This window comes from Podarcis liolepis (assembly GCF_965112155.1).
Source record: "Podarcis liolepis genome assembly, chromosome: 2".
Lineage (NCBI taxonomy): Eukaryota > Metazoa > Chordata > Lepidosauria > Squamata > Lacertidae > Podarcis > Podarcis liolepis.
Genome location: NC_139555.1, coordinates 109,027,263 through 109,041,358, shown reverse-complemented (window position 1 = coordinate 109,041,358; position 14,096 = coordinate 109,027,263). Strand labels below are relative to the sequence as shown.

General features: G+C 46.1%; 1 protein-coding gene across 5 annotated transcripts in view; it reads left to right on the top strand.

Annotated features, from left to right (window-relative positions):
• The window catches only part of ATAT1 (alpha tubulin acetyltransferase 1), a 29,995-nt gene that overhangs the window by 8,822 nt on the left and 7,077 nt on the right, over positions 1-14,096 (top strand). For 3 of the 5 annotated variants that reach the window (XM_083492887.1, XM_083492889.1, XM_083492888.1), the window contains 4 exons: positions 1,911-2,012; positions 3,232-3,277; positions 5,979-6,050; positions 6,952-7,171. In XM_083492887.1, the coding sequence (XP_083349013.1) occupies positions 1,911-2,012; positions 3,232-3,277; positions 5,979-6,050; positions 6,952-7,171 (440 nt within the window). Of the gene's footprint in view, positions 1-1,910; positions 2,013-3,231; positions 3,278-5,978; positions 6,051-6,951; positions 7,172-9,350; positions 11,295-11,513 lie in introns of all 5 variants that reach the window. The other 2 variants (XR_014523079.1, XR_014523080.1) reach the window with 2 other exon arrangements.

Genomic DNA, 14,096 nt, shown 5'->3' with positions numbered 1-14,096 from the left:
GCCTGCTTGTAATCCAAATGGCATAACGAGGTATTCAAATGCCCCCAAAGGGGTAAACATGGTGGTTTTCCATTCATCCCCTTTCCTTATGCGTATCAGGTTGTACGCCCCCCTTAGATCCAGCTTTGTAAAAATCTTTCCCTTCCTCACCCTGGTCAAAATATCATCAATCCTGGGCATAGGGAAAGCCACTGGTTCAGTCACTGCATTTAACCTCCTAAAATCACATACAAGTCTCGGCTTGTCCGCGTTTTTTTTTGTCCACAAAAAACACTGGGCTACCCCCTGCTGCTTTGGACTCTCTGATGAAGCCTCTCTTCAGGTTCTTGTCAATAAACCCTCGCAACTCCTGCATTTCTCTGTCTGACATGGCATACAACTTGCCCACGGGAAGCTGTGCTCCAGGGAGTAAATTGATCTGGCAATCAAAGGGCCTATGAGGTGGTAGTTGGTCAGCTTCCTTCTCGCTGAACACGTCGCTGAGATCTGCATACTGTGGTGGTACCTTCACCTTCTCCATTACTTCAGTCCCTGCTAGGGTGGCTTGGGCCCCTGCTTGCAAGCCATTAGCTGTCTGCGCACCACCCCTTCCTCAATATCGCTGGAAAACATGATATCCATTGCACGAAAGAACTTCATCGTGTCCTTTAGTACGTCATTGTGCGTTGCCATTAGGGGTCGAACCCAGTCTCTCGCCCCTTTCTCAAGATGCCCAATTACGAAAGCAACTCGCGATTCCTCATCAGGGAACTCATCGAACTGCACATTAATGGCATATTGCATCTCTGTCCTAAAGGCATGGTAATCCTTGGGGTCCCCCCCAAATTTCTGCACCAATCCTGGTACCTTTCTGGGGAACTGAGTGGCTCTCCCCTTCTTGTCTGCATCCTGAGCCCTTCTCTCCTCCAGCCTCGCCGTCTGCAGCGCCAGTTGGACCTCCAACGCTCGGTATCTATCTTCCAAGCTTGGACCAGCTCCAGCCCCCGCTCCTCCGGTTCCGGTTGGTTCGCTCATGATGCTTTCTCTTGCACAGGCAGCGTACAGAGACTGTCGGACTGCTGTTAGGGATTGATTAGCTGCTTGTGCGTAAAACGTGCTCCCTCAGAGTTTGTGCGGCCCCACAAACCTCCGTGTGTGACGGAGCTCCTCAGACATGTCTGCTCTAGTCACTAGTAGAGTCCGACAGTGGCTGTCTGCGGAAGCGTTTCCAGCAAAGGAGCTCCTTAACGGAAACGCGTCTCCTGGACTCACGGCGTGACAGTTTCCGGCGAGGTGTGGGTCTCCCTATGGGAGACTCAGATACCTCCCCACTGTTCTCGCTGGAAGCGTCCCTGAGCCCTCCCTCCTGCTCGCATTCCCTCAGAGATCCACTCCTCCCCCTGCTGGTCCCTGCTTCAGCTGTTGAGTCTCTTTCTTCCTCCCTGAGCCCCTCCACCACCTGATGCTCCGATGGCAGTTCCCTGACACCATCCAATGTGCAATGCTTATTTGTGGCCATTGTGGTTTCTATGGCCCTTGAGCTATTCTCAGTTCCTTTTAATTTTAGCTGTGTGGATGGTTATCCCAATAGGCATTAATTAATTCACGTAGCCAGGCTGACCTGGATGGGGTTGGGACAAGCTCTTGGGATCCACTGTTTAACATTCTTGCCCTGTGACTTGCTTCACAGTCTTAGCAAGTTGGTTGCACCTCTCTTCTGTAAATAACAGCAGCTGCTGTTGCTTTGGTTTTGTTGATACCTCTTTTCACCTGTCCTCCCTGGTATTACACCTTTCAGGGTTCATAGAAACTTGCTGCTGGCCCCGCAACTGATGCTTTAGATCCAGCTCCTAAATTTTACCCCTTCTTTTGAGGTGGAAGCTGTTGTCCCCAACCTTTATCTTCACTTCTCTCTGTCTCCCCTCCCTCAGCAAGAGCGAGTGGAGCCTCACAAACTGGCTGTGGATCGCCCCTCAGAGAAGCTGCTCTGCTTTCTCCGGAAACACTATAATCTTTGTGACACTATTCCCCAGGTGAGCTGGTCTCTTTGTGATGGGAAGCCAGGACGGAAGAACGCAACAGCAATTCCTTCACCTTTTGACTTAATTTATTATTTGTTTCATAAAATTTATACACCACTTGGTGGTGGTAGTTTTTTTTAAAATAAAAAATCACCCTCAAGGCAGTTTGATAGCTAATGCAATAATACTCTGTTCACTTGAGTTCGTGTCCATCATCTCTGAAAGTATTCATTTTTAAGCTTGCACAGACTGTGGGACAAGAAGGGAATGGCTCCAGAGAAGTTGGGAATAGCTGTGTGCTGTGCAGGAAGCAAAGAATAAAATGGATTTTGTATGCTCTCTTATTGTACCTGGCATATCCTCTCGGAGCCACTTGGATCTCCCAGACGATCTTCCATCTAGGCAGCTTACAGCCCAACAGCAGCAGAATGCGTCTTGACCTTTCTCTGGGTCACCCAAAGGTGGTTCTGAGTGGCCACACTTTAATGGAACTGCACACTGGTAAATGTTCCATGAACCAGGCTGGGAGCTGGTCCTGGTGCCACTAGCTTAAGCTTCACAGAGGAGGGATGTAGGATGCTGCACAGGTCCTTATACCATGCAGCAGACACTCTAGCTAGCCTTGTAGTGGGGAACTTCTGGCCCTCCAGCATTGTTGGACTCCAACTCCCATCAGCCCCAGCAAGCATGGTTAATGGCCAAGAGTGATGGATGTTGTAGTCTGACAGTGTCCGCAAGGACAGAGGTTCCTTATCTCTGCTCTACCCTGTTCTCTTGAAGACCTTGTGCTCAAAAACTACTGGGAATCTTTGATTGGTTGTATTTAAAGGGAACAGTAAGTAGCCAGTCAGCACGATCTTGTTTCATTGCCTGTTACCAAATATATTGTAATAAGTGTTTTGCTAATGATTAGTTGAATGATAGTTTGATGTTTCATGTGTGCATATTGCAGTTTTATATGTTATTTTTATGACCTGTCACCATGTAGTGAAAGGCTTATAAATTGCACAAACCAAGATGCAAAGCATATGCTCTGCTACTAAGCCCCTACCCTTAAGAGCTGTAATCCCCCCCCCCCTGAAGCAAATATGCAGACCAGCAGCAAAAAAGAGGGTGAGCGGGGAGGTAACTGTAGGGAGCCCTACAAATGTGTTTCACAAGAAGCTTGGAATAGGGGGTAGGTTTGGTTTGCTGGCTGATTTTTTTAAAAATCTCATTTTTCTTCTTTCAGGTGAACAACTTTGTGATTTTCCAGGGCTTTTTCAGCCACCACCATGGTGAGTCAGTGGCATAAACATTGCTACGTCCTTTTGCTTTGATTCTGCATGTGATTAAGAGTGGGGGGCTGCTCATGAGAAGGGTTAGAAGAGGCAAATGGTATAGAAGCTTCTGCACTTTTTTTAAAAAAAGATCTCCCTCAACACAGGCTGGCTTCTGAGCATTTTGCGTGTCAGTTACCTTTGCCACCTCCTGATGAATACTAAATGTTTGCAGCTTGTGATGTTAAAGATTCCAAAATTCAGTGTTTGCGTTGTGCACAATGACCTGTCGGTTTACACAACACATGACTGATCACGGGATTCTGTTTCCCACTCTTGAGCTGAATAATGGAATGACTTTATTCTGTGCCTGTAATGAAGTTAAAATGGAACCCTCAAGCAATAGATGGTTATTCTGGGCCCAAATAGCCAGAATGTCCAAGTCATGAAAGGTTTCAGAAGTATGGATGCTGTTTTGGTCCAAAATAAAAGCAAGGCCTATCAAATTGAGCATCCCATTTCCCACAGTAGTCAACCAAACGCCCAAGGGAAGCTCAGAAGCAAGACCTGAGTGCAACCCCGACTTGTGGTTCCCAGCAGCTGATATTTGGAAGGATATTGCAGTCTACTGTGGAAGTAGAGCTATAACCATCATGTCTATTAGCCACTGATAGCCTTCCTCCCTGATGAATTTGTATAAGCCGTCCATGCTGGCGGGACATTACTGCATCTTGTGTACTGAATTCCATACATGGTTAGTCATCCACTGTGTGATGAAGTGCTTCCTTTTCTCTGTCCTGGGGATGGATGTCCCCAGATTCTAGTATAATGAGAGAGGGGTAAAAGCTCCCCATTTTGTCTACACCATGTACAATGTTATCCTTTTCCCCCAGACTGGCAGTCAGGGTCTTGCAGAGCCAGGCAGAGGCCTAGGCCAGGTAGATAATGTCCCCCCCTTTTTTTTTTACCCTGGGAATAACTGAAGTCTTATAAATAAGTAAGTATATAAATAATTATCACAAAAGTTATGCTGACAAATAATTTTATTTCAAGGCTTGAACCGTATCTGCATATAAAGACAAAATGGAAAAAATATATACAATACTGTAGTGCTTTTAAAAAATATGCTGACCGAGGCCCCCTTTGGAATCGGAGGCCTGGGCCAAGTGGCCCATATGGCCCCCGCTCTGTCTTGGCCTGCTGACAGCTCCAAAAACTGAAGTCATTAATAAGAATCCTACACCATGGATTTATACAAGGGCGAAGGGGGGTGCAGGTTTGCGCCGGGTGTCACCACTGAGGGGCATGACAAAGTGTCGGGTGGCACTCACCGTGGGGCCTGCAGTGCTTCCGAGCCACGTGTCTCTTGCCCAAACGGTCTGCCCGCTGCCTCCCCCCCCAGCTGTAGGGTGGCTGAGTGGGAGGAGGCAGGCAGACTCCGGAGGCCCCGCGGTGCGCCCCACCCCGCCCCTGGGCCCGCCACGCCAGGCGCCCAAGCAGCTTCCTCCGCCGCTGGATTTATATTAGTGGCGTTGATGGGGGTTTGAGAGTAATAATTTTAAGCTAAGCTTAAGTGTAGAACAAGGATACCACATCCGGTTGGCTGTGATTCAGCATCTGCCAAGAATCTGAAAACGGAACGGCAATTATGCTAATTAAACACAGAGAAAAGGAAGTGAGGGCCCTCTGTCTAATGACAGATTTCCAGTGTTGTTCCTGGAATTTCCTGAATAGGTTGCCTACACATGCTTTTGCTCATTGGCTCGATCTTGGAATACAATTAAGGGACTGTTCCTATTGCATGCCTTAACTACCATTCATGAAATCATGGTCTTCTAGGTTAATTCTTAGATAATCACCCACACAGTTTAGAACTGCTATTCATTTGGTTGCTCAGAAAAAGCTCTTAAAATCCCTACTCCCATTTCCGGGTTACCGTGGAATGGTGTCAGACGGCAAGCTCTGTTCTCCATGAACGGCTTGCTCATCGTGAGAGTTCTGGGGAAGCACGTGGGCGCTGTGCACCCCCGAGAAAGCCCAAAAGGTTCTTTTTGGGTTCAAAGGGGTCCAGCAGCACAATTCTGATTCTTGTCCCGCTCTCCAGCTGTGGGGGTGAGATGGAGCCGAAAGCACCAAGCTCCAACGCAGCTCCACGACGAGAAGCCTCAAGCTCCATGCATCAAAGCAGTAACTTTTCCAAAACTTTAAAGCCTAGAATTAATTAACTACCAAGAGGATAATAAACTGTTTATTTAAATTGAAATTAATTCGGCAAACATTAGCGGTGTAAAAAGGAGGTCCACCATGGATGTGTTCTTTTAAATCTACGAGGGAGATAATTAAATGATACTCTTTTTTAGCCTACTAATAATCAACTTCTACGAGTGCAATTGGTCCGATGAGATGAACTAGAGTTTATTGATCTGTACTTTGTGAATATAAGAATTAGAACATACTTTGATAAATTGCACTGGCTTTGCTGGACTTATTCTCCTATTTTCATCTTTATTTCTATCCCCCCCCTTTTTTTTTATATACCTCACAGTATTGAACTGTTTTGATTATTAAGGGATCTTCCTCACAACTGCTTCTCATGCTTGGAATAAGATTTTATTTTATTTTATTTATTTTATCTGAGATAAAATGTTTTTATGTGCTTAACTGATTTTCCCTTCCTCCTCAAAGGCTTACTCATCTTTCTCTCTCCCTCTCCTCGCAGCTCCAATGAGAAAGTTGCCTCCAAAGCGTCGTGAGGGGGAGATAAAACCATATTCTTCATCAGACCGAGAGTGTAAGAGATTAATAACCGAGGCTGCTTCTGGACTGGGAAGTGGGTTTAAGTGGTTCTCTTTTTGATGGAAGCGTTCCAGATCAGCCTCCAGATTGAGGGGGCAAGTTGTGAATGACGCCAAGACAAGAGAACCCATTTCATGTTGTTTCTCAGGGTAGGGTGACCAGCTGACTTCATGAAGCATATTATGTGTTCGTGGTTCTGTGATACATGTCGCAGTTAGGTCACTAGGCCCCATCTAGGGTACAGCAGCTGTTTGATTTAGGAGAGTAGGAGAAGCGGCAAGTCAGTTTTGAAATCTGAGACAGACTTCAGTCAGAAGAGCCTACAGACGGGTTCCTCAACCTCGGCCCTCCAGATGTTTTTGGCCTACAACTCCCATGATCCCTAGCTAGCAGGACCAGTGGTCAGGGATGATGGGAATTGTAGTCTCAAAACATCTGGAGGGCCGAGGTTGAGGAAGCCTGGTCTACCTTTCATCCAAGCTTGGAAATGAGTGGGCAATTTTTTTTAGAAGAAAAAGGGTTCCCTTGTCTAGGAAGTGAGCTACAAGATCCCGGGGCTCAGCCACGACTTTTTAGAATGTGCCAGTTCTAAACTGGTCCTCTGACAGGATGTCAGGGAAACATTGCATAAAGAAGAAAATGCTCAAACTTTGTCCTACCTGGCTTTCCATAAGTAAGGATGCAGCTGTTTTTGAGCTTCCCGTAGTGCAAGTGGGAGAAAAAAGCAAGGTGGTTCTCTGGGTCTTTGGCCTTTCAAAAGCGAGAAGGCGAAGGTGATGGTGATGCTGTGGCTTTTAAGGGACCCAGAGTGGCTGCCTTATTGAATAGCATACCTTGGGCCTCTCTAGGAACTGGAGGACTGAACCTTTTTTTTATTTATATGTCCCCACAAATAGTCCTGAAGGAAGAAGTTGAACCACCCTGGCCCTTCAACCAGTCTCGCTCACTGACCCGCTCCAGCAGTCTGGGCAACTCCCCAGTGCGAGGCTGCCTCAAGCCTTTCCTCAATGAGCAGGAGCTGCTGAAGAACTTGCGCCTCTGCCCTCCCCACTCAACGGCCCACCATCTGATGAATGGTGAGCCCGGAGACCCAGCTTCACAGAGGCGGAGAACCAGGTACAGCTGGAGATGTGGGGTATCTGAAAATCTTGCAGTAGGTGGGAAAGAATGCTCTCTCTCTGTGTGTGTGTATGTGTGGGACAGAATATTGTTTCTGTTGAGGTTGGGAAGTAGTCAGTCCTTAAGGATATCTGAATCAAAACACTAGCAGGCATTTCATTTCCAAATGACTTCAGATTCTGATTTTTTTTGTCTTGTCACACTGGAGCCTTGTTAACAGAGAAGTCTGTTCCCTGAACTTAAGTAGTTCAAACTATGCATCCAGGCATTCTAAGTCCTTGACAAGAAAAACTGAATTCTGCTGCCCGTAAAAATTATTACAAAATGAAATGATTTGTGTAATTCGCCTTACTTTTACACATTTCATTCTGACTTCACTTTCCTGTATCAGTAAATTTTTTAATGTCTGATGTTTTGCAATTTTTTAATATATGCTGCAAGCTGCCCAGAGTGGCTGGGGAAGCCCAGCCATATGGGTGTGCTGTAAATAATAAAATTATTATTATATTAGTCAAGTGAGATGGGAAGAATACAGCTGTGCAAGGTACTAAATACCCCCACTGTAAATCAATAAAAAAGGGCGTTAAGCAGTTCCTCTGGCTTCTGAGACTTCACCAGACATTGCCCACTTGCATTCAAACATATCTTCATACCATAAGGGCTAGAATCTTGCTTTGTAAAATGAAAACTGATTCTGGAGAAGATTAGCTATGTGCTCAGTACCCTATTTTGAAACTGTACCATCTGGAATTGGGTGATGGATGTTGAAATCCCTGGGATAAAGCTGTATGTCTTGAGACCCTGGAAAACACTGACTGTGTGAACAGTACAGGGAAGAAGGATGAGCACATTGTAGTTACTTAAACAGCTACAATGCTCTTTCTAGCTACCTCCCGTTCCACCTGGCAGTGGTTGCTAGTGTATTACGTAGGTACCTAGTTCCTACATTGTGCTTACCCTTTCCTGGACACAGGAGTTAAAAGACCAGGTTGGGACTAGAGACTGAGTGCCAGGGGCAGCCTTGGAATCGGAGAGGGCAGTGGCAACAGCGAGCCAAGATAAATGAAGGCAAGATGGATGGGTGGAGTTCACGTGGTTGCAAATGCAACAGAGCTTCAGCAGTAAATGTGGGATTTGCACGTCTAGGGGAGGGGCAGAGATGTGCTCATTTAGGTACAGGGTTAACCTTGAGTGAGATGTGGGAAAGTACAGAAAGTGATGGCAAAGATGAGCTGCCCTAGACATAGGAATAGAGAGATTTGCACTGGAGTGACCCACAGGCTCCCTCCCAGGATTTAATCTTTCATATCATTCCTTGTGCCCCTGGGTGGCTAATACCTCTGTGCAATTCTGCTAGTTGGCAGAATTGGTCTTTTATCACATGCAGACCACATGAAATGGGACTGAGCGCTTGCAGCTTGTCAGTTTGCTTTGCATCTGACATGCCGAAAGGATGCTAGGTTAGAACTTGGCTCACTGAGTGCTAGATGAGATTATGTTTGATTTGTTTGTGGCTCTCGAAAGCTATAAAGCCATAAAGATGTGCCACTTTTGCATGACTAGGCTATATTAATCTTAGGTTGTGGGTGTTGCTGTGCATGAAATACAGTTTTTAACAGTGTATTGTACATTTTCCATGCATGCTTCTAATGCAGTTATTTAAAAAAACAACTTTTTGTGGGTCTTCAATTCTAATTGTATGCGCTTTCACCTTGGTTCCTCAGAATAAAGAGTGCCCTGGATCATATTTATTTCACACAGCAGTTAATAGTATCTGATATGCTATAAAAGGTTTGGAGAAATGTAGACAGGGCCTCAGGAAGTTTCAGAAATCAGAGGTTCTAGAAAGGTCTTGCTGTCCTACACAGCTGTTTATCCTCTTGTCATGGCAGCATCTTCACATTCCTTCCCCCTCCTTAGTGCTTGCCATCCATCCTCCTCATCCTTGCACTTAATCCAGCATCAAAAGTATAATATATCCACCATTTCCAGAGTACCATTTATCCATGAGCACTGTGTCTCTCGGAAATGAGATGTTTTCTTTGTTATCTTAACCTGATAGATTTTCCCCAAATGGTTCGTTTGGGGGTCTAACCTCTCTTTCTTTTTTCTGTTTTCAACCCCCTCCTCTTCCCTCCCTTTCCTTTCTTCTCTTCCTCCCCCTCTCCACCACCAGCTCCCTGAATCGTGCTGAAAACAGCCATTGATCGCCGGTCTCTGCTGTGTGTCTACCCAGCCGTTGGGCTTCCACTTGCGTCCTTGAGTTCTTTCTAGCAGCGAAATTTGGTTTTACATCCAATTTCCTCATCCCTTCCTTTTTATAAGCTTTATGGGTAGAACCTGTAAGGATGTGGGTTTATTTATATTGTGTGTGTGTGTGTGTTTCTGGTCTTCAATTTTTTAATGCCAAGATTCCGGAATGCCCTTAAGGAAAGGAACATAGCTGCTTTTTTCAAAGAGCAGCACCGACTGCTGGGCTTTGACGAAATTCAAATTATTTATTAAGTTGGGCTTCAGCTTCAAAGCGGTGAGAGCTTACAGCTGGGAAAGTACTAGTGTCCCAAGTATACACTCTTTGACACTGTGGTCTGTTGCCTGTCGCCATATAGACCTGTCAGTCGTCTGTTGTGACCTGCCAATCATGGATCCAAAGAAGACAATGCAAGTTTACTGTAAATTATCACTTAGTTCTGTAAGATTTCACTTTTGAAAAACTGGCCACATAGATTAAATGGGTAGTCGTCGGACTGGTGACAAAACGTAACACTGTCAGGACTGGGTGTATTATTAGAAGGGATGAGATCGCCCACTTCAGATGGCAGATTTTACTTTACTATTAAAAACAAGCGAATTATTGAAATGGTTATTATAGTCTTACCACCATGAGGCAGGTACGGTTTTGGATTTACAGTGTAAGGCGCTACCTGGCCGGCTGCCTGTGAGTTTTAGATTGGAGAGAGACAGTTTAACTTCAGAGCCTCTGATAGAGGCATCAGCCTGGGGTGCAGACACATCCTGCTGTTATCTCTGGTAAACAGAGTTCGCATTATTATTATTATTATTATTATTATTATTATTATTATTATTATTATTATTATTCTTGTAGGGCTTCAAAAGCCTGTTTCCTTTTATGTGGGATCCACTGCTTTTAGCAGAGCCCAAGTCAGAGGAGCTGTCTGGCGGCTTCATATTATTAAAATTGGGGCCTGTGATATTTTTCCTGTATGTTTGGCTAGTCAGTAGGAATCCCTCCCACTTTCATCGTGGATTTTGACAAAGTGCTCTGATCCCTGAAAAACTTACAGCATAGCGTGTTTGTTTTAGTTTTTTTTCCAGTTGCGGTCAGGCTCCCTGTTGCGTTTTGTGCATTTTGTATCCATGTGCTGTGAATGGCAGAGATTGATATATGGACAGGCCGGAAGAATGATCTAACTTTAACAGTGATACATTGGCAGGCTAGGAGCTGCTATAAACTTACTTGCAAGGCTGAACTAGTGGGCAGGCATTAGGGGTCTCTATGAAACCCCTAAAAACTCCCTTATCTGCCCTCACCCCCGCCATGCATAGTCCCTTACTTTGAAGGAGTGCCCTTTTTTCTCCCTTGCCTTTGCCATTATGCACCTCAGCCTCTTTCTAGATACTTGTTACCCTTCCCTTGGAGGGAGTGGCTGAGACATTAAATCGGGCTACAGTGTGTTCTGTTTTAAGGTATGCATAGGTGGAAGAAATGGAATGGCCTTGTACCGAGCCAGACCATTGGTCCACCTCGCCCAGCGCAGTCTAATTTGATTGGCAGAAAGGAGTTTTTCCTGCTACCTGACACCCTTGACCCAGAGATGCTAGGTCGGAGGTGGGGATGTTGCTGGACTCCTAACTCCATTATCCCTGACCGTTGGCCATATCTGCTCTAGGGCTTATGGGTGCTGGGAGCCCGACAACATCTGGAGGTGCCACAGCTTCCCCACCATAAGAGCACAAGAAGAGCCTGCTGGATCACACCAGTGCCCCATCTAGTCAAGCATCCTGGTCTCACAGTGGCCAATCAGATGGCTGTGGGAAACCCACAGGCAGGACCCGAGCACTCATGTAGTTTCCAGCAACTAGTACAGTGGTACCTCGGGTTAAGTACTTAATTTGTTCCGGAGGTCCGTACTTAACCTGAAACTGTTCTTAACCTGAAGCACCACTTTAGCTAATGGGGCCTCCTGCTGCCGCCGTGCTGCCGGAGCCCGATTTCTGTTCTTATCCTGAAGCAAAGTTCTTAACCTGAAGCACTATTTCTGGGTTAGCGGAGTCTGTAACCTGAAGCGTACGTAACCCGAGGTGCCACTGTATTCAGAAGGATTGTGCCTGGGACCATCTGTCTGCCTGCGAAGCTGGGGCTCTGCTTTTCCAAAGTAGGGCTGGGAAAGTTCCCCTGGTGCATCACTCCAAAGCAGAGTTGAGCCCAGCAAAGGCCGCAGCTGCTCTTGGTGAAATCCACCTAGTCCTCCTTCAGTATCTCCTCCTCTCCCCCTGCCACCCCCCAGATTAACGCCTAATAAAGTTGCAACTGTAGCCAAAGGTACTTATCGAGGTTTCATTTAGTGGGGTTATGGTGGAAATGTGAGAAGAACCACAATCGTGTTTCCACGTGACCCAGTTTCCATAGAACACAACACTGATAGTAGTTTCACCCTCTCTGCCAAATTTTAAGAGAGAGGAAGAAAGAAGCTGATTTGCCCACCTTTGTCCACCTTCCTGCACTCTCCCATCTTTCTCCACTTTGTGATTTGCCAACTGTGTGTTGCCTTCAGACATTCTTGTGTCTATAGCATGTTCTGCCCTGAATTCCTTTCAGAATGTCACCCCTGAGGCTGCTGATGTGTTTGGGATGTAGCGTAGAAGGACCTGGCTTTGGCAACAAAACCTACAGCGGTTGCCCCCACAAAGCAGGAGAGGAATCCTTACAGGGCTTTAAAATGGATACCTCAGCTGGAGAAGCAGAAGCTCTGGCCTTTATTTTCAGACTTGGGAGTGGAGATGGACAGGTTTAGAGGACGAGAAGCGGGAAACTAGAAGTCCCTAGAATGAGAGTTGGGTCTTGCGTGCCTTGGAGGGGGGAATTGGTCTCCAGCAAGAAACTGAAAGGTGTCGGGCATGCCAGAGAAGCAAGTGCACATATATTGAGGATAAAAGTGCCAAGGTAGCCTAAACTCTTGTGCCAGGGAAAACAGCAACTTGTTTTAGCAACTTGCCAATGAGGTTACTTAGCTACTGTAATTTAGATGTTTACTTAACCAGTAGGTGTAGTAATAATATAAGGAGCAAGGGAACTATATAGAGCTTGTGTGGTGTGGTGGATGGGGTGTTGGACTAGGATGGGGAAGACTTGGATTCAAATCCGCACTCAGCCCTGATGCTTACTGGGTGACCCTACCCCCTCTTTCCCTCTCTGTGCCTAACCTACCTCACAGGGTTGTTGTGAGGATACAATGGGGGCGGGGGTACAGATGTCATGTGTGCTTGCTTGAGCGGCTTGGGGAAAGGGCAGGATAAAAATGTGGCCATGATTAAAATTCAGGGGCAATGAAACTCTGCCTTTCCCCTTCGGACTCTCCTCTGGCTTCTGAGCTTACAAATCATGGCATTGCCTGATTTCAAATCTGTCATCACACACAGGCTCACAGATTTAATGAAAATTCATGAGACTTGGGATGCTAACTTCAGAGCCCAATGCTATATTCCTCATGTGCGCTGAAACTGCAGAACTGTAAAGTGCCACACGCATTCCGGCATACACAGTTTGTGCTCCTGTGACACCAGATCAACAGAGAGGAGACCGCAGAGGCCAGAGACGGGGGTAGGTTGAAGCACTGCCTGCTGAGTGTGCCAATGGTCATCACCCTGTGTGGTCCGCCAAATGTATCATGTGGCAGTGTGGGGTGCCCTTGTATTCGGTTACACCTTGCATAGGTTGTGCCACCAAGTAGCTTGGGCTCGGCTGTAACAGGAGACCACTTTGCTTAAGAACATTGGAACTGCTTTGCTGTGTTGCATTTGGTTTCTAACAGCAGCCAGCTGGTTGCTCCCAGGAGGTTTATAAGAAGATTATGCAGGAGATGGTTTTACTTGCTACTCTTTGTCCTCCGTAACTGGTACTTGGTGTCATTCTTGCAGTTCTGTTTTAGTTTAGCATTTTTGATAGCTTACGATACTCCTATCCTCCATCGCTGAATCTAATCTGTCCTCTCTCTCAAAAAAAAAAAACCCTCCAGCCTAGTGGCTATCTGGTTCTTGGAGTATTTGGCTCATGCTGCTTTTAAATTTGACTCTTAACTTGTATTTAGACCAGGCCCCTGAATGATACTGAGCTTCACCAATGAGTGTTGCTATAAATATCAGGGCTGGCTGCTGCTACCGTTAGGCAAAGGGAAGCAGCTGCCTCAGGTGGCAGAAGCGGAGAGGTGACGAGTGGCAGGGAGGTGCTGAAGAATAGAGCTGGGTGTGCCAATGGTCTGCTAATCTCTGCTGAGGATGCTGTTCCATCAGCAGTGTTAAGTAAGATTCATTCGTATGTAGAAAAAGGTGGGGGTTATGATGAGCTTGAGGCAGCAAAAGGTATTGGCAGCCCTGTTTAGGGAAGCCTTTAATGTTTGATGTATTTTAATATTTTGTTGGAAGCTGCCCAGAGTTGTTGGGGAAGCCCAGCCAGATGGGCGGGGTATAAAGAATAAATTATTATTACTATATTGGACCAGCCCTGATAATTTTACAGTGGTCCAGGGCTGGCCTTTAGTTCCGGCATCTCTCAGGTGGGTGCCATTGCCATTATAAGAGAACAAGGGAGGCGTTCATGGTGAGTTCCGGCACCTCTTTTTCTAGAAAAATAGCATTGGCTAGGTCTGTCACTGACAGCCTTTATGGTTTTAAACAGACATAG